The sequence below is a fragment of the Cynocephalus volans genome, chromosome 8 (genome assembly GCF_027409185.1).
Source record: "Cynocephalus volans isolate mCynVol1 chromosome 8, mCynVol1.pri, whole genome shotgun sequence".
In the NCBI taxonomy this organism is placed as follows: Eukaryota; Metazoa; Chordata; class Mammalia; order Dermoptera; family Cynocephalidae; genus Cynocephalus; species Cynocephalus volans.
The window spans coordinates 38,622,702-38,644,628 of record NC_084467.1 but is presented as its reverse complement, the minus strand read 5'-3'; the positions used below and the strand labels follow the sequence as shown (position 1 = coordinate 38,644,628).

Below are 21,927 nucleotides of genomic sequence, written 5' to 3'. Positions count from 1 at the left end.
CATCATATTTGAATAGATTTAATTCTCACAGTTAACTTATTCTCCTATCAAATGGACAACTTTTGATAAAAGCTTCAAAGACAAACTCAACAGGCCAAAATGTAGTTTATATCAGTAAGCAGGAAATATAATTAAGATGATTTCATATTTAGATACAAATGATCGATTATTCTTTTTTTCTTCAGTCCAATATCTTATCTTCACAGAAAAGTTACCAAATGAAGTGGAAAACAGGCAAAGAAATGCCAAAATGTGTATAACTGAAAGCACTGGGGGAAAAAAAATGTAACAGAATTGATATTTAAGACCATAATCCAAGAAAATATTCTGGAAATAAGAAAAAACTTAAATCAACATATTAGAAGGCCCACTCTATGCCTGGAAAAATTAGAAAAGAATCACAATTCCAATATACACTTTAGTAAAACTATTTGACATAAGAGACAGAGAAAAAAAATCCTCATAGGCACCAGACAAAAGGAGCAAATGTCTTCTAAGGGTAAGAACATTGGGCTAGCATCAGACTTGCCAAGAGAAATAAAGAAATTAAGGCAACAGTAAATAATTTTCAAGAAACCCAAGGACAGAAAGTACGAGATAACTATTTTATACCCAGAAAAACTTCCCTTCAGGTCTCAAGGCTGTAGAAAAACGGTTTTAATTATGCAAGGACTCAGGGAATGCTGTGCTCATGAGCCCATCCTGAGTAATCTATAGAGGATGAACTTCATTCAACCTAGAGATGACTGCAAAAAATTCATTAAAAGAATTGAGTGGACATTTAAAAGGTTTAATTCTAGATCTCAGACTGAAACAAAGACAGGGACCTAGGTGGAAGAATAAATGTTAACAGTAAATGTTATGCAAATAAAAATAGGAGAAAATTGGAGAGAGAAAGGAAAAAGTATAATAAGATCACTATTAGCATTAGAGGTAATAAACACAAATCAAAGGATATCACTTATAACTGACAAACCATGGAATAAGCCAGTTACAAAAGGGCAAATACTGTATGATTCCACTTATACATGGTATGTAGGGTAGTTAAATTCATAGAGACAGAAAGTAGAATGGTGGTTGCCAGGGGCTAGAGAGAGGAAATGAGAAGTTGTTGTTTAATGGATATAGAGTTTCAGTTTTGCAAGATGAAAAGGGTACTGGAGAGGGATGGTGATTATGGTTGCACAACAGTGTAAATGTACTTAACGCCACCGAAATGTACACTTAAAAATGGTTAAGATGGTAAATATGTGTATTTTATGACAATAAAAATACTGACAAACTAGATAGCAAAGGGTTGAATAAAGAAAAGGGGATTAGGGATTCTATAAAAGGGCTAACTACTGTGGTAGTCATAGAACAAAAGTATAAACATTTTTAAATATCAAAAGACTTTTTTAAAAAAGCAAAGACGACCTACCACATTAAGAAAGAAATGCAGTGTAATGTACTGGGTTGAATAATTCCTCCCCCTGTACATCCTCCCCAAATTGATGTCCACTCAACACCTGTGAATGTAGCCTTATTTCAAAATAGTCTCAGCAGAAGTAATCAAGTTAAGATGAAACTAGATCCATATCTCTCACCATGTACCAAAATCAACTCAAAATGGATTAAAGACTTAAATATAAAGTTTTAAAACTTTAAAATTTCTGAAGAAAACATGGGGGAAACGGTCCAGGATGTAGGACTGGGCAAAGAGTTTATAAATATGACCCCAAAAGCCCACACAACAGAAGAAAAAATAAACAAATGGGATTAAATCAAACTAAAAAGTGTCTGCACAGCAAAGGAAACAACCAGCAGAGTGAAAACAACCCACAGGATGGGAGAAAATGTTTGCAAACTATACTTCCAACAAGGGATTAACATTCAGAATATACAAGGAGCTCAAACAATTTTATAATAATAAAAAAATAATAATCCAATTAAAAAATGGCCAAATAAGCTGAATAGACATTTCTCAAAGGACATACAAATAACCAACAGTTATATGAACAATGTTCAACATCACTAATCATCAGGAAAATGCAAATTAAAACCACTTTTAGATATCATCTCACCCCAGTTAGACTGGCTATTTTCAAAAAAACAGAGAATAACAAATGCTGGTGAGGATGCAGAGAAAAGGACAACCCTTCTGCATTGATGCTGGGACTGTAAATTAGTGCAGCCATTCAGGAAAACAATGGAGGTTCCTTAAACAACTACAGATAGAACTACCCTACAATACAGCAATCCCACTACTGGGAATATATCCAAAGAATGGAAATCATCATGTCAAAGGGAAACCTGCATACCCATGCTTACTGCAGCTCTATTACAATAGCCAAGCTATGGAACTAACCTAAATGTCAATCAGCGGATGACAGGATAAGGAAAATGTGGTATATATACACATTGGAATATTACTCAGTCACAAAAAAGAATGGAATTCTACTATCCACAGCAACATGGATGAGGCTGGAGAAAATTATGCTAAGTGAAACAACCCAGGCACAGACACAGAAATATTGCATGTCCTCACTCATAAGTGGGAGCTGAATTCATAAATAAACAAATAAACGAGAGAGAGAGAGAGAGAGAGAGAGAGAGAGAGAGAGAGAGGGAGGGAGGGAGGGAACAATCACAATAATACGTAGAACTTTTAGAAAGAGAGAACAGAACTGTGGTTACTAGAGGTGGAAAGCAGGGAGGGGGAGACAGAAGGAAGGTAATGAGAAATTAATGAGAAATTGGTTAACGGACAAAGAATGATTATGTATTGTAATGATGAATAAGCTAACTATCTTGATTTGACCATCACTCATTGTATACAACTATTGATAGTAAATCTTATAATAAACATGTATAATAATTTATCTTTCAAAAAAAATGATTAAGTCATATTGGACTAGGGCTGACCCTAATTCAATGACTGGTATCCTTATAAGAAGAGGGAAATTTGGAAATAGGTACACAGAGGGAAATGGACCATGTGAAAACAGAGGCAGAAATGAGAGTGATGCAAGGAACTCTGAGGAACGACAAGATTGCCAGCAAACTAGACGGTAGAAGAAGGAAAGGAGTCTTCTTCTCGAGAGCCTTCAGGAGGGAACACAGCTCTGCCAACACTTTGATTTTGTACCTCTAGCCTCCAGAACTGTGATAGAATCAATCTCTGTTATTCTAAGCCACTCGGTTTGTGGTTAGTTGTTACGGCAATTTAGGAAACAAATACGCACAGGTGTTGTACCATAATATACACAGTCATTATAACATAATAATATTACAGTATTGTAACCAAACATATCAGCCATTTCAAAAATAAGAATGGGAATGATTTGCTTTTTAAAATTGGCTCATAAAGCAAACCCCAACTGGGTGCTGCATATAAGAAATATGCCTAAAACGAACTAATTCAAAATGGCTATAAATAAAGGGATAGTGAAGAACATCAGGCAAGTAGAAGTAATGAGAAAGGAAGGTTGGGAAAATGTAAGAAAGACGGTCAGGGCCCCTCGGATGTTCGGAGTCTTGCCGAGCATCTGAGGTGGGTTTGCGCATGGGCATGGGTGTTCCCTGTTATTGTCTAATGTGATCGCACGTGTGCATCCAGGTTTTTTTTGGATTGTGGACTTGAGTAAAAAAGACTAAAGGCACAGATACGGGAAGCTTCTAGGGGACGCTCCGGGAATCCATATTAGGTCGACTGCTTCTAGCTTTGAATAAAGCCTATTATTTCTTCACCCACGGCTCCAAGGACCTCTTCCCTATTACCTAGCTGGTGGACCTGTGTGTGAAGGGTTTGTGACCCAGTCTGTGAGACCTAGCTCTAGCTCTACAGAAGGGTTGAAATCTTGATATGAGTCTAAGTCGAATTTGAGCAAAAACTCATTAAACAAGACAAGCAAAATCTGTTTTTAATGCTAAAAGCCACAGTATCACAAGACATAATAGTTATAAATATATACACACCAAATAGCACAGCAGTACCCATTTAGAACAGGAAATGCAAGAAGAAATAGAATCACACGAATAACAGGAGTCTTTAACCTATCACTGTCAGTACAAGACAGGTCAAGTGGTCATAAAAAGTAAGTTAAGATATAGAAGATCAAAACAAAATAATAAGTCAGAGCATATGGGGGAAATATCAAGCACCATGCCTTATAATAGAGAATGTACCTTCTTCTCAAGAGCATGTGAAACATTTACAGAAGTTGATCATATATTAAATCAAAGAAAACATTAGTAAGTCCCATAATTGCAATACAATAAAACTACAAATTAAAAAAAAATTAAAAAACAAAAAAATTTTTTCCATCTAGACATTTAAAAAATCTTCTGTTAAACAACTTTTGGATGAAAGATACAAAGAGAAATTATAGAATTTCTGAAAAATTAACAATAATGAAAACAGCTCTTAAAATATATGGTATGGAGGTGAGGCAAGATGACAAAGTAGAGAACAGTAAAAATAACCAAATGATATGATTAAAAAGTGGGCAAAGGAGCTGAATAGACATTTCTCAAAAGACGACATACAAATGGTAAATAGGTGTATGAAAAAATGCTCAACATCACTAATCATCAGAGAAATGCAAATCAAAACCACTTTGAGATATCATGTCACCCCAGGTAGAATGGCTATTACCAAAAAGAAAATAACAAATGCTTGTGAGGATGCAGAGAAATGGGAATTCTTATACATTGTGGGAATGTAAATTAGTACAGCCATTATGGAAAAAAGATATGGGGATTTCTCAAACAACTAAAGACAGAACTACCATACAATCCAGCAATCTACTACTGGGTATATATCCAAGGGAATGGGAATCAGCAAGTCGAAGGGATACCTGCACTCCCATGTTTATCATGGGATTATTCACAATAGCCAAGCATTGGAACCAATCTAAATATGCATTGACAAATGAATGGGTAAGGGAAATGTGGTATATGTATGTAATGGAATACTATTCAGCCATAAAAAAGAATGAAATTCTACCATTTGCAGCCACATTGATGACCTTAGAGAAAAATATGTTAAGTGAAATAAGCCAGGCACACAGAGAGAAATACCATATGTTCACACTCATATGTGGAAGGTAAAAAAGTTGATCTCATTGAAGTAGAATAGTGGTTCCTAGAGACTGGCAGGGGTAAGCGGGAGGGGAAAGAGGATAGAGTGATCCATAGATACAAAATTGTATAGAGATAGGGAAAATGGGATCTATTGTTCTGTAGCAATATAGGGAGAAAACAGTCAACCAAAAAGTACTGTGTATCTTGGAATAGACGGTGGAGATGATGTTGAATGTTCTCAACACAAAGAGATGACAACGTTTGAGGTGATGGACATACGAAGTACCTGATATGATCATTACACACAGTAGAAATGGGCCCAAATATGTTGTACTATTAATATATATGATTATCATGGGTCGATTAAGAAAAACAAATTAAAAAGAGGAAAGAAAGAAATAGAGAGTAGAATAGTGGTTACCAGAGGCAGGGAAAGTGGGGAAAAGAATGGGGAAAGGTTGGTGGACTGATACAAAGTTATAAAGCTACAGTTAGATATGAAGGAAGAATAAGTCCTGGTGCTCTAGGGTGAGCATAGTTAACAATATTGTATTGTATATTCCAGACAGCCAGAAAAGAGCATCTTGAATGTTATAACCATAAAGAAATGATAAATGTTTAGGTGATAGATATGCTAACCATTCCAATCGGATCATTATACAATATATGAATATATTGAAACAACATACTGTACCCCATAAACACATACAATGAAAAAAATAAATTTAATAAACACAATATATGGGATATATTTAATCAGTGACCAAAGGAAAATTCATAATCTTAAACACATAGAGCAATAAAGATGAAACAATGAAAATAAATACATTAAATCATAACTAAAAAACTAAACAAAGGACAAAATAAACTGAAACAGCACAAAGTAGAAAATAATAGAGAAAACATACACACAAAAAAAACCAAGGTAAAAAACAGAAAAACAGTAGGCCAAATTAATAAATAAAAATCCTGTTTTTTTCAAGAAAAGTCAGTAATAGGTAAATACTAGTTAATTTTAACATTAAAAAGAGGGAGAAAGCACAATATACAAAATAAGAAATGACAAAGGGAAAATTGCTCTTGATATATGGAAAATTTTTAAAAAATCATAATAGATTACTTCACTTACTGCTATCCAAATATATTTTAAAACCTAGATGAAATGGAAAATCAATGTAACTAAATTGACCCTGGTAGAGATAGAAAAATTAAAGAAACTAATTTCCTTAGAAGAAATACAGAAAGATATCAAGGATCTACCTACACACATATAAACACACACACACAACAAAGGAGAAGGTAGAGAGAAAAACAAAATAAATAATTGAAGCAATAAATGACTGAGAACTTTTCAAAATTAATAAACAGCAAACCATAGCTCTTGAATCTTAGAGAACATCAAACAGGAACATATCAAAAAATCTACACCTACAAACAGCATATTCAAACTGCAGAAAAACAAAGACAAAGAGAAATTCTTGAATGAAGTTATAGGGGGGAAAGAAACCCCTTACCTATAGAGGACCAAAGATAAGAATTACATCAGACTTCTCTTCAGAAACAACACAAGAAGAAGAGAGTGCAGTAAAATATTTAAAGTGTTGAGAGAAAAAGAAATCCCACTAACCTGTAATTCTGTATGCAGAGAAATTATCCTTAAAAGTGAAGGAGGAAAAAAGACTTTCTCAGACAAACAAAAATTGAGGGAATTTGTCACCAGTAGACCTGCTTTGCAAGAAATGTTAAAAGAAGTTATTTAGAAAGAAGGAAAATGATATAGGTCAAAAAGTCCTATCTACATAAGGAAGGGAAGACCATTAGAGAATGAATAAATACAGGTAGAGTAAAATCTTTACTTTTCCTATTCTTAATTTATATAACCATTAACAAATTGATAACAGTTTGTTTAAAATATTAATAGCAACAATGTATTCAGTGATTATAGCTTCTTGATAAGAGAAATAAATGACAGTGATGCTAGATGGGATAAAAGGGAGGAACTGGGAATACTCTTTTATAAGGTACTTGCATGACCACTGAGACAGAGTACTGTTATTTGAAAGAGAGCTTAGATAGTTATAAATGTATATTGGAAACTCAAGGGCAATCACTAAAAAAAGTAAAAAAGGAATTATAACTGATATACTCAGAGTAAAAAAATGGAATCATAGAAAATACTCAGTGCAAACCAGAGGAGGCAAAAAGAGTGTAAGACAAAAAAAGAAACAAGGAAAAAAAGTGATGAATAGAAAGCAGTAACAAATATGGCAGCTATTAACTCTACTATATCACTTATCATTTTACACATGAATGGCCAAAATACAACAACTAAAAAGCAGACAATGTCAGAATGTATAGAAAACAAGACTCAACAATATGCTGTCTATAAGAAACTCACTTCAAATTGAAAGATCCATATAGATTAATAGTAAAGAGACAGAAAAAGATGTACCTTGCTAACTAATCAAAAGAAAGCTGGAGTAGCTACATTGATTTCAGACAGAATCAACTTCAGAACAAGGAATATTATCAGGGATAAAGAGGAAAATTATATAATTATAAAAGGGTCAATTCTCCAAGAAGATATAACAATCTTTAATGTGTATAATATATTCATGAGCCTAACAACAGAACTCAAAATACACGATGCAACTGCTAACAGACCTACAAAAAGAAATAGATGAATTCACTGTTATAGTTGGAGACTTCAACACCCCTCTATCAGTTATGAACAGATCCTGCAGGCAGAAAATCAGCCAAGGACATAGTTAAATTGAAACACATCATCAGTCAACTGGATCTAATGGACATCTATAGTATACTTCACCCAACAACAAAAGCCAAGATGAAATAAACCAATTGCCTGAAAGACACAATCTACCAAAACTCACATAAGAGAAATAAATAATCTGAATAGGCCTATATGTACTAAATAAATTAAATCAATAATTAATAATCTTCCAAAACAGAAGAACCAGGCACAAATAATTTCACTGGTCAACTCTATCAAACACTTAAGGCGGAAATTTAACCAATTCTCTACAATCTCTTCCAGAAAATAGAAGCATTAGGAATACTTTTTGACTCATTTTATGAGGCCAGCATTACCCTAATACTCAAACCAAACAAAGATATTAAAAGAAAAGAACACTATAGAATAGTATCTCTCATGAACATAGATGCAAAAAATTTCAGTGAAATATTAGCAAATTGAATCCAACAAAATATAAAAATAATTATACATCACAACCAAGTGGTATTTATTCCAGGTACACAAGGCTGGCTCAACATTTGAAAATCAGTTTATATAACCTATTACATCAACAGGCTAAAGAAGAAAAACCATATGATAATATTAATAGATGCAAAATAATCACTTGATTAAATTCAACACTCATTCATGATTAAAAAACACCCTGCAAACTAGGAATAGAGGAGAAACTTCTTCAACTTGATAAAGAACATCTTCAAAAACCCTACAGTTTTTATAATATATAATGGTGAAAAAGTAGATGATTTCCTGGTAAGATCAGGAATAAGGGAGATACGACGATCACAATAATTCCTTCAACTTTCAAAAGAAGAGAACAGAACTGAGGCTACGGGGGAGGGGGGGAGGGGGGAAGGGAGAGAAAGAGTGGGGTTAGGGAGAAACTAGCAAAATGCTACAAAAGTGTTTACATTGTATAATGATAAAATAAAAAATAAAATAAAATAAAAAGATCAGGAATAAGGTAATGATGTCTCCTCTCACCATGCCTATTCAACATCATACTGGAAGTCCTAGCTAATACAATAAGAGAAGGAAATCAAAAGGTATAGAGATTGGGAAGTAAGAATTAAAACTGTCCTAGTTCACAGATTACATGATTGTGGAAAATCCCAATGAATTAACAAAAACCTCCTGGAACAAATAAGCAATTATATCAAGGTTGTAGGATACAGGGTTAATATATAAAAGTTAATTGCTTTGTCATATACTACCCATAAATAATTGAAATTTAAAATTAAAAACAATATCATTTACATTCACTTTGAAAAAATGTAATACTTAGGTGTAAATGTAACAAAATATCTGCAAGACCTATATGAGAAAAATTACAAAACTCTGATTATTGAGAAATCAAAAAAAATCTAGATAAATGAAGAGACATTCATGGATTTAGTTAGGAAAACTCAATATTGTCAAAATACCCCTAACTTGATCTAAAGATTTAACACAATTACAATAAAAATCCCAAGAAGTTATTTTGTGGATAACAATGAACTGATTCTGAAGTTTACATGGTATAGAAAAAGACTCAGCATAGACAACACAACATTAAGGGAGAAGAACGAAGTTGGAGGATTGACATTACTTGACTTCAAGATTTTCTCTGGAGCTACCATAATCAAGAGAGTGTGGTATATAGATCAAGGAAACACAATAGAAAGCCTAGACCCACACAAATACAGCCAACTTATCTCTGACAAAGGAGCAAAAGCAATTCAATGGGAAAAGGATAGTCTTTTCAACAAATGATGCTGGAACAACTCAACATCCACACACACACACACACACACACACACACACACACAAAGAAGAATCTAGATACAGATCTTAAGTCTTTCATGAAAATTAACTTGAAATAGATCACAAACCTAAATGTAAAATGCAAAACTGTAAAACTCCTAGAGATAACAGAGGAGAAAATCTGGTGATGACTTTTTAGATACAACATCAAAAGCACAATTAATGAGTGAAAAAAATTGATAAGCTGGGCTTCATTAAAATTCAAAAATTTCTATCCCGTGAAAGATACTGTTAAGAGAGTTAAAAGGCAAGTCATAGACTGGGAAAAAATCTTTGCAAAAGACATATCAGATAAAGGACTGGTATCCAAAATATACAAAAGAATTCATAAAACCTAACAAGAACACAAAGGCCCCAATTAAAAAATGTACAGAGGACCTGGACAGCTCACCAAAGAAGATATAGGGATGGCAAGTAAGCATATGAAAAGATGTTCCACATCATATGTCATAAGAGAAATGTAAATTAAAACAATGAGGTATCAACACACACTTATTAGAATGGCTAAAATCCAAAACGCTGACAATGCCAAGTGCTGACAAGGAGGTGAAGGAACAGGAACTCTCGTCCATTGCATTGGTGGCAATGCAAAACGGTACAGCTACTTTGGAAGACAGTTTGGCAGTTTCTTACAAAACTAAACATACTCTTACCACAAGATCCAGTAATTGCACCCCTTTGTATTCACCCAAATGGGTTGAAAAGTTATGTGCCCCCCAAAACCTGCACACAAATATTTACCGTAGCTTTATTCATAATTGTCAAAACTTGAAAGTAACCAAAACGTTCTTCAGTAGGCAAGCGGGTAAACAAACTGTGATACACCCATACAATAGAACATTACATGGCAACAGAAAGAGATGAGCAATCAAGTCACAAAAATACATGAAGGAACTTTAAATGCATAATGTTAAGTAAAAGTGTATGATTCCGACTACATGACACTGTGGAAAAGGCAAAACTATACAGATAGTAAGAAAAAAAAATCAGTGGTTGCCAGGGCTTCTTGGGGAGAGATGAATAGGTGAATCACAGGGGACTTTTTAGGGCAGTGAAACTATTCTGTACAATACTGTAATGGTGGATACATATCATTATACATTTGTCAAAACCTATATAGTGTACACAACACAAAGAGTGAACCTTAAACTATGGACTTTAGTTAATAACAATGTATCAATATTGGCTCATCAGTGATAAGAAATATACCACACTAATGCCAATGTTAATAAGAAAGGAAACTCTGGAATGGTAGGGTGAGGAGGTATATGGGAACTCTGTCCTTGCTGCTCAATTTTTCCATACACTTAAAATTTCTCTAAAACTAAAGTCTATTAATGTTTTTAAAAAACCTACAAAGTCTCCTTAATGAAAACAGTAATTTTAATTTAATTTAAAACAATTCTAGCACATTCACAGACAGACCAATGGAATAGAAGAGAAAGTCCAGAAACACATTCAAGTACATATGGCAGTTCAGAATATAATAAAAGTTGATTATCTCAAATTACTGGAAAAGATGAACTTTTTAATAAACAGTGATGGGACAACTGGATAATCATTTGGAAAAATTAGTTTCATACCTCACACCACACATAGGAACAAACTCTAAATGAATGAGATCTAAGTGCAAAAGGAATGAAAACATATAAGTACTAGACAAAAACATGAGTGAATCTCTCTACAACCTGGGTATAGGGCAGTCATTCTCAACTGGGAGCAATTTTAACCCTACGGGATATTCAGCATTGTCTGGAGACATTTTTGGTTGCTACAACTGTTAGGTCTACTGATACCAAATGGGTAGATGTCAGGGATGCAGCTAAACACCCTGCAATGCACAGGATGGCTCCCCACAAGACTTATCTGATCCAAAAGGTCATTTAGTGCCAAGAGCTGGAAAATCCTGGAATAGGAGAAGGCTCTTAACTATTACTAAAAATTGAGATGCATTAGAAGAAAATATTTATAAATTTTACTAATTTTTAAATTTGAAAAGCTTTTATTTTTGAAGTTTTGAACTAAATTAACATTTAATATTTCCCTAATACTTTGCATTTTATTTTTCATCATAATTATGCAATGTAAAGAAAATGTAAATAATTCTTTCACCAAGTCCTTTGTAGTTGCCCCCAAATCCATAACTGTTTATCCAATAACTGCACAAATATTAACATTTTTGTGTAAGCCATGATGTTAAAAGGTTTGAGAACTACTGCTACATGTAATGCTCACTTGTCTTATATTATTTCTAAACTGTTTCTCTGAATGTCCTCCCTATAACATCTGTGTGCATGTGTGTATATATGTATGTGTGAATGTGTATGTGTCAGCGTGTCTTGCAAATTTCCTGGGGGAAAAGATATTTAATATAGTAACTATACTTTATATTTAACATTTATATAGTGCCAGGCACTGTCCTAAGTGCTTTACATGTATTAACGCATTCATCATCACCACAAACCTATGAGATAGATTATTTTTTATCCCCATATTACAGATGACACTGAGACAAAGCAGTAAGCAATTTTTCCAAATTATACTGAGACTAAGTGGTGGAGCTGATGAACAATTAATTAGCTGCTTGATACTACCCAAAGTGATCTACAGATTCAATGCAATCCCTATCCAAATGCCAATGGCATGCTTCACAAAAATAGAAAAAAACAATGCTAACATTAGCATGAAACAACAAAAGACTCTGAATAACCAAATCAATCTTAAAGAACAAAATAGGTGGAGGCATCACATTACTTGACTTCAAAGCATACTAAGAGGATATAGTGACCAAAACAGCATGGAACTGTCATAAAAACAGACACAGAGACTAATGGAACAGAGTAAAGAGCTCAGATAAATCCGTGCATCTACAGCCAACTGATTTTTGAAAGGTGCCAAGAACATATGATGGGGAAAAGACAAACGGTGTTGGATAAATTGGTTATCTACCAGCAGAAGAATGAAACTGGATCCCTGTCTTTTACCATATATAAAAATCAGCTCAAAATGGATTAAAGACTTAAAAGTAAAACTGAGATTAAGAAACAACCAGAAGAAAACATAGAGAAAATGCTTCATGACATTGAATTGGGCAAGGATTCTTTGGACAAGACTTCAAAAGCATAGGCATCAAAAGCAAAAATAGAGAAATGGGATTATATCAAACAAAAAATCTTGTTCATAACAAAGGAAACAACAGCATCAAAATACAACCTACAGAATAGGGGGAAATATTTGCAAACTGTACATCTTACAAGGGGTTAATATGCAGAATAAATAAGGAACTCAAATAACTCAATAGAAAAAACTAGGAAGAGGTTGGTCGACAGTACAAAATTACAATAAGGAAAAATGAGTTCTGGTGTACTATTACACAGTAGGGTGGCTATAGTCAACAAGAAGGTATTGTGCATCTCAAGACAGCTAGAAGGATTTTGAATGTTCCCATCTCACACAAAAAATGAGAAATGTTTGAGGTGATGAGTATGCTAATTACCTTAATTTGATCATTATGTAATGTACACATGCATTGAAATACCACAGTGTATACATGTACTGAAATATCACCACTTAAATATGTACAATTATTATCTATCAATCAAAAATAAAATTTTAAAAAGTATTCTCTGTTATGGAGTTCATGAAAAGTAATGTTGAATTGCTCAAAAAGCTTAATTTGTTTCAATTTTTATGTTTATGTTTTGCTAAAACTATTTTTTAGTCAAACTTCTTTTGAATGCATGTCCATGTCTACTGTGTTCCTCTGTTCATTCCTATGTTGCATGAATGTTTGTAGCTTGTCATTACTGCAATCGCTGAGCAGAAATCCATATGCCATGTATGTTTTGAAATCTTAAATGCTTTCTTGTTATGTTTGTATTAATAATAATTGCACACAATACAAATTACACAAAATGTAGAAAATTCCTGATAAGAATAACTACTACTATTGATGTAGCAAAAGGTTCTAAATGAATCAAGTTGCATTTCATTTGAGCAGTGTCCATGTAAAAACTCCATGAAGAACAAGCATTCTTTCTCCTTTCACATTGAAGCTTATCCCTGTAGGTAGACTCAATACAATCACAACAATGTATGGACTTGGGCAACCCAAATCCACGAAATACCTGTGTACTGGTGCAGCACTTGGATTAACTCATGGAAGCGGCGGCCCTTAGAGCTGAGTCTGAACATTATGTCATTGTGATGCAAGAAACTGTACACCCGGTAAAAGATGATTTTGCCCATTTCAAACGTTGCTTTTATATAAGGATTATGGGTGCTAGAAGAGGAAAGTTGGGACAATGTGTTAATAAATAACTTAAACAATGGGAAGCAAATAGCTCTTTTTCTTTCCTGTCACTGACCTGTTTATCTGGCAGTTGGTCTCGTGGCTGAAAGCACATTTCATGATTGTGTCCAAGGCCATCAAGTTGATGTGCTCAAAAACATCTACGGTTGTGTCCTTAGTGCTGCAGATCTTCTCCCACTTATCCTGGCGCAGGAGGTCAAGATCAACATCGTCATCATCATCAAGCTGCATTTATCTGGCGGCCTACCCTGGCCCTGCCCTTATGATCTAAGGGAGACAACCCCGACCCAGCAGGAACCAAAGGTCTTGTGAATAAATAAGCCTCATGCTTACTCTGGGCATGCAGAAGGGGAACATGTACACAGCTGAGTGAGAAAGAGCAGGGAGCAAACTGCATTTCTAGTAAATGGCTGAGGTGAGGATCTGTGCCCTTTTAATTATTACCATAGCTCTGCTTTCAGACAGACCACAATTTAATAAAACAGACAATCTCTGATACAAGACCCATGATTATAAAGGTTTCACCAGGGCTTCCTCCATCTTCAATCCCCAACTTGCTAGAAACGTCACCACTACTCTCAACCACTATAACTGCACTTAAAGTAAACTTGGAACATATTCAAAAACATTTTAAATTCAGAAGTGGGGGACAGAGGGAAGCTGTGGAGAGGAGTGGCTGCAGGGAGCTGGCTCCCAGCCAAGCGCAGCCTGTGCCCACTCGACTTCCCCATAAAAAGAGACCTCCTAGCACTGCCTGAAATGCTTTGCCTGCCTTTTTAAAACTGTCACAAAGTCCCAAGTTGAAAATATATTTGTCATAATAAGCATTCTTTGTGTAAAAATACAAATAAAATTTAGTTCAGTTCAACCTACATTTGTTGAGCACCTACAGGCATAAACGAGGTGCTAAAGAATTGGAGACCTTGAATAAAAGGCAAGGAGAGTTTTAAAACTTCTGTTGAAGTGTCAATTGTTTCAGTCAGATAAATTTCAGCAGAATTATGCAAGTTCTACTGAGTACAAATGGTGAGCTTGTAAGAACTGAGTGCAAGGTAGAGGTTCAGAGCTTGAGGCACACTTCAGCATGGGGTAGAAACGTGAGAGGAATCTCAGGAAAATGTGGGACTAAGAAATGAGGAGACAGAAGTGACTGCTAGAAATGGAGATAAACTCAAATACAACCACAGGCAAATCTGAGATTGTGCTGAAAGCTGAACAGCACCAGAGGCAGAACAGGACTCCCTTCTTCTCTAGCCTGTGTCTTGCTGTCTCTAGACCACAGGAATTTTCCTCTACAATGTCCTCCTGTCCCTTTGGAAGGTGCAGGTCAGCTCCTAGTGATCCTCCACCACCTACAAGAGGAAACACCTCTGCAACCTTGATATAGACACTTATCCTGTGCTTGGGCATTAGGCAAGTCCATTCCAACCTCCAAACCTTTGTTCATGCTGACTCACTCTGCCTAGATCCTCTCATCCATATTATCTACATACTCAATTCCAGCTCATATTTCATGTTAAATCTGAGTCTTCTCTGAATCTGATGCTGGCTTCCTTACCTGCCACCTATAGCACTTCCTGTCTGAATCACACAACTTGGTTCTTGGTTTACTGCCTTAGCATCTCAAAATATACCTAAGACAAAGGACGTGATCGTTTTTGTTGTTGTTGTTGTTGGTATTACCCAAATAACATAAGAAAGGCTTACATAGACCACCTATTGCTCAATAAATACTTGTACACCGATTAATTTCTAGAAATCATTGACTTTTGAGTTTCACTACCCACTAAATGCCTACTGCAGCCCCTGCTGGAAGCATTTTGCAATGCACTGGAGCACTTTCCCCCTTCACTTACCAGCATCATGTTCACAGACTGGGCCATCACCTTGACATATGTTTTCAGGATGTTAAAATGGAAGGCAGGAGTTACTAGGCGACGGTGCTGGAACCACTTGGGCCCTTCTAGACTCAATAGTCCCTTTCCTTGAGAAATAAAAGACACAGACATTCATGCCATTTTATTAGTTGAGATGAAGAAGAGGAGATGAGGAACACAGACAGCATGGAGTGACTGTGACCCACAGGTAGTTGTGAAACAGTGGAATATCATATGTTATCATGGAGGTGAGTTTTGATGCTTATATCTGGGATGGATGTATTTAACATGATGAGGAAGAGTTTTAAAGTCAAAGTTTCAAAGCCAGTTAATATGAGAGTGCTAATCCTGAAATCACCAGTTACTACCTATGCAGTAATTGAGCGAGTTACTTAACCTACCTGAGGCTTGGTTTTTTCAACAATGAAGCATGACAGTAAAAACCTACTTCACTGTGTTGCTGTGCAGATGAAATGAGGATTCATACTTAAGATACCCAACCTACTCCCCTGCTTACAGTAAAAGCACAACAAATAAATTCATCTCCTCCCCACTCCCAACCAATCCATAAAATATACTGTGAACTAGACAAGAGTGTTCACTCTGTCCCCAGATATTCTCTCCTCGACCCCTGGTCTCTGTATGATACAAAGTGGAAACACTGATGAAGGCTAATGCATCACTATCTTCTATTCCCAGAATAGTCATTAAGGATTTGACTTTAAAAGAACTTTAAAGCTTATTAATACATAACTGACAACATTCTCTGAGTGCTTACAACATGCCAGGCTCTGGTGCATCATCTAGAGCTGGTGCAGTGCTGGCCATTATATAAGTGCTGAAAATATGTGTCATTTAATCCCTCATTAGCCCAGCAGTGTGACTCTCACCCTCATTTTCAAAGATGAGGAAACTGAGGCATAGAGAGATTAAATGACTTCCCCACGATTACATTAATCTAGTCAGTGGGGGTGGGGAGTAGGATCCAAATCTAAATGGTTCTGAATTAAAGGCTCTATTCTTTCATTTAATTCCTTCCTTTCCTAATACAAATACCAATTATTATGATTAAAGAGCTGCTTAATTTATCTGCTCACAAAATATTGCCAAACTGTATTTTAGAGCATAATTTTACTGATTTGCATATGGAATTAAAGGAATTCCAAAAAGAAGAAAAAATCCAAGGAAACAAGAACGAAGAAAAGTTAAAAAAAAAAGAAAAGAATAGGTATGGCCAGGCTTTAGGAGAGAAATGGATGAGGAGACTTTCTCACAGGTTGTGTTGTGTTGACCTGAGGGCTCCCCTTTGACCTTCCCCTTAGATAACTTTCAGAATCATTCTACCCCACTTTTAATGCTCTTGGATTTAGATTTGAGTTTCTCAGGCATAGTCTACTATGAAAAGAGGACTTCAAGCAAGAGTGGGTTACAGCTCTCATTCGCAAATACATACCAATACCCGGAATTAAGAACTTGTACACGTACTGGGACTTGGGATCTGCAGAGTCAAGCAGAGGAAACAATAGACAGCATTAGAGAGAGCCTTCAAAACCAGTTAGTCAGTGAAGGTTTTCTTCATTCGGCTGCACTGCCCTCAAATAGTGAGCAAAAGGGAGCCCAGGGCTCACTCCCCGCAATTCTTGGGTACACAAACCCAGATTCTTCCCTTGTTTACATTTCCTCCCACAGAAACAGATTGCCGGCTGGTTGCAAAGTTTCCAGAACAGGAGTTGGGACCACATATATACTTTTTCAAAGGCAAATTAACTATTAGAGCAGGGGCTGCAGACACCGAATACTGGAGCATGAATGCCTCTTGGTTTTCTTATAAAGCCTAACATGGAGGTGTTTAACAGCTCTTGTCCTTAGGAGGTGACCATGAGACATATCAGACCAGGGGGACTGGGAAACATGGAGATGTTCGGGTAAAGGTCATTTCCTTTTATTAGGTTTTATTGAGGATGACGGATACAATGACACAGGAAAGAAGATTTGAATATGAGACCCTCATTTTACAAAGTTGACAAAACAAAAACTAGACGTTTGGTGCTGTGTTGAGATAATCCACAATGGATTGGGTAGGGAAGTAGATGACCACTGCCCCAGAAGTGTACATAGTTGAGAAATACGCAGAAAAGAAAACTAAAATTTGGATCACAGTCAAGAGGTTTACTGGTAAATTGATGATTTAGCACTAGGGTTTACATACTGAAGTCACAGAGGCAGAGCTACTTCTGATTTCCCCTGAAGGCTTGTGCTCGAGACAGGAGGTGGGTGTGGGGTGTGTTGCTGATGCTGAAGTCACAAAACCAAGAGAGCCAAAGGAAGCCCCTGGCAAGTCGGGTAATGCCAGCTGGGCTTTAAGGTACACTGACTTCAGAGGACCCATGGAGTTCTGAACTAGACAAGGGACAGGGGAGGGCATGGGAATCCCCTTCGGTACAGGTAGGAAACCTGTCACCTTGCCATGCGTGCTCCAGTGTCTCTTAAAGGCCTAACACTAATCTTTGCTTCAGAATTCTGGGTCTTTTGCATTTCACTCCTAGGAGGATTAGTTCCCTGAGATTTGCCCCTTTCCTTACCTGTTCGGCTCAGAAATGTCTTTGCATAGTCTGGGTCGTAGATAAAGAAAAATGCATTAAAGGGCCCAACCCAGCAAGGGAAGGCATAAGGATATTTTTCAACAACTTCCTCAAGCTTCTCCATTTTATCTTCCTGAAGAAACTGCAGTGAAAAAAGTAAAGAAAATTAGAGAACCAGCCAGGCTGGAATGTCTCCTCTTACAGATACAATATGAGTTCAGGGTCTCGATAAGGTTGCACAGACAGAGGAGCCTGACCCCTTTTCTGGAAGTGAGTGAACATACTTTCTTAGAGATTTCTAAGCTTGGGGGATAATTTTCTAAACAAGGATACTGTATTTACCTTCTCAATAGAGGTATATGTTATGCCCCCAGACCAAGTCACTGTGGAATGACATATACTGTGAGCTATTTTACCAATACAGTGTGAAGTTTGCTGAGTCACACTGTTACCTGCCAATATCACACACTTAGATGAGGAGTGGGGTTTGCAGGCCAAAAGAGATGTCTTTTCTATGTGGAGGCAGTTAGTCAATTGGACATGACCCACCATCCAGCTCACCGTTCCTTCTCCCTGTTTCTCTCTCTAATCATTGGTCATTGATTCTTTCTCACGACTTAGTAGTAATTGCTTCTTTCTAAATCCTGCCTATTCTATCTATGAGGAAAATCTAATTATTTTCCCCTACAACAGTAGAAGGCCCATTTATACAGAGAGAATCTTAAAAGATACAAAAGTGTCAAGTCACCTATAAGGGAGCCCCTATCAGACTAAGAGCAGACTTCTCAACAGAAACTCTATAGTCCAGAAGAAATAGGGCCAGAAATATAGGCCAGAACAAAATGGGATGATATATTCAAAATACTAAAAGAAAAAAACTGCCAGCCGAGAATACTGTATCCAGCAAGGCTATTCTTCAGAAATGAGGGAAAAGTAGTGTATCTTCCAGACAAAAACTGTGGGAGTTCACCACCACATGAACAACGCTACAAAAATCCTCAAGGGAGTCCTGCATCTGGAATCTGAAAAACGATAATCACTACCACAAATACATAAGAAAGAACAAAACCCACTGGTAGAACAAAAATGCAAATGAGAAAGAGAAAGAAACTAATTCTTACCACCACTAAAAGCCATAGTGACAATGTAATGATACACCTGTGTTATTTCTGATTTTAGTAATTTCAATCTTCTCTCCTTTTTTTTGGTCTGTCTAGATAAAGGTTTACAAATTTTGTTGATATTTTTAAAGAATCAACTTATGGTTTTGTTGATTTTCTGTATCGTTTTTTAATTCTCTATTTCACATATTTCTGCTGTAATCTTTGTTATGTCCTACCGATATTTGCTTTTGGTTTAGTTTGCTCTACGTTTTCTATTTTCTTAAAGTAGAAGTTTATATTACTGATTTGAGATTTTTCTTGTGTTTAATATAGGTATTTACAAGAACAAATTTTCATCTAAGCACTGCATGTGCTCTGAATCCAATAAATTTTGATATGTTGCACTTTGATCTTTATCTCAAAGTACTCTCTATTTTCCCTGTGATTTTTCTTTTTACCCATTGTTCGTTTAGGAGAGTGTTTAATTTCCACACATTTGTGAGTTTTCTAAACTTCCTTCTGTTATTGTGGTCAGAGAACATGTTTTCTACGATCGTAGTCTTTTCTTTTTTAAAGCAAAAATTTAAACAAACAAAAAAAGCTCATGGAAATATTTCCAGTATCATTCAATTCTATTTTTCCATGAACTTTTTGAAGTACCCTTGTGCTTATATTCTGTTTTATTGATTTTCTATGCAATTTATGTTGCTAAACTTAGATATCTAGTTTCTGTTCTTGATTTCTTTTTATTAAGTGGACTTGATTTGTTTAGAGATTGATTTGCCTTTGAAAACTATTCATCTTCCTCTGTTGAAATTAATTTAACATTTGCATGCTTTTGGAAGACTTTAGATAGTTATTTCAAATAACTGCAGAGACTATAAAATAAAATATGCAAATTTTAATAAGTTTTACATCTCCAGTTTTTGTGAAAATTAGAAGCCCTACTTTCTACAGAGTATTTTGTTATTCATCTGTTATTCAGCTTATGTATCCGTATATGAACAAATAAGTGTACATATCCTTGTTATATTTTAAAAAATGCTCCTGAATGATATATGGGTCCAAGAAGAAATTAAACAGGAAATCACAAAATTTCTTGAAACTAATGAAAATAAAGACACATCATGCCAAAACCTGTGGAATGCTGCAAAGGCAGTACTATGAGGGAAGTTTATTGCAATAAACTCTTACATCAAAAGAATAGAGAGATTTCAAATAAACAACCTAATGCTACACCCCAAAGAACCAGAAAATAAGAAATATTCAACCCCAAAATTAGTAGACGGAAAGAAATATTTAAGATAAGAGGAGAACTAAATGAAATAGAAACCCCCCAAAAGATCAACAAAACAAAAAGTTGGTTTTTGAGAACATAAACAAAATATGCTAACTAAAAAAAGAAGACCCAAAAAACAAAAATGAAAAAGGAGATGTTATAATCAATACCACAGAAATACAAAGAATTAATAGAGACTACTATCATAAACAACTGTATGCCAACAAATTTGAAAACCTGGAGGAAGTGGATAAATTTATTGACACATACAAACTACCAATACTCAACCAAGAAGAAATAGAAAACCTAAACAGACCAATAACAAGCAATGAGATTGACTCAGTAATCAGCAGTCTCCCAACAAAGAAAAGCCCAGGACTGGATGGCTTTACTGCTGAATCCTACCAAACCTTTAAAGAAGAATTAACACAAATTCTATTTAAACTATTCAGAAATATTGAAACAGAGGCCATTCTCCCAAACTCATTTTATGGTACCAGCATCACCCCGATACCAGAACCAGACAAAGATACAACAACAACAACAACAAAACTATAGGCTAATATCTTTGACGAACGTAGGCACAAAAATCCTCAATAAAATATAACCAAATAGAATACAGCAACACATCAAAAAAAATATACACCATGATCAAGTGGGATTCATCTCAGGGATTCAAGGATAGATCAACATACGCAAGTCAGTAAGTGTGATACACCACATCAACAAACTCAAGGGCAAAAACCATATGATTATTTCAATAGATGAAGAAAAAGCATTTGACAAAATTCACCATTTCATGGTAAAAACTCAGCAAATTGGGTACAGAAAGAAAGTATCTCAACACAATAAAAGCCATATATGAAAACCCACTGCCAATATCATCCTGAATAGGGAAAAGCTGAAGGGTTTTCCCTTGAGAACAGGAACACAACAAGGATGCCCACTCTCACCACTCCTATTTAATATAGTATTAGAAGTACTAGCCCAAGCAGTCAGGCAAGAGAAGACTGTAAATTAGTACAGCCACTATGAAAAACAGTATGGAAGTTTCTCAAACAACTACAGATAGATCTACCATACGATCCAGCAATCCCACTTCTAGTATACACCTGAAGGAATGGAAATCATCATGTT

The 21,927-nt window shown here is 35.6% G+C and overlaps 1 protein-coding gene across 1 annotated transcript in view; it reads right to left on the bottom strand.

Annotated features, from left to right (window-relative positions):
- Positions 1 to 21,927, bottom strand: part of LOC134383153 (cytochrome P450 4X1-like) — a 48,732-nt gene that overhangs the window by 14,898 nt on the left and 11,907 nt on the right. The window contains exons 2-6 of the mRNA XM_063103980.1: positions 18,409 to 18,550; positions 17,280 to 17,324; positions 15,806 to 15,933; positions 14,005 to 14,132; positions 13,765 to 13,919 (exon numbers count right to left, since the gene is read on the bottom strand). Coding sequence (XP_062960050.1) covers positions 13,765 to 13,919; positions 14,005 to 14,132; positions 15,806 to 15,933; positions 17,280 to 17,324; positions 18,409 to 18,550 — 598 coding nt within the window. The remainder of the gene's footprint in view (positions 1 to 13,764; positions 13,920 to 14,004; positions 14,133 to 15,805; positions 15,934 to 17,279; positions 17,325 to 18,408; positions 18,551 to 21,927) is intronic.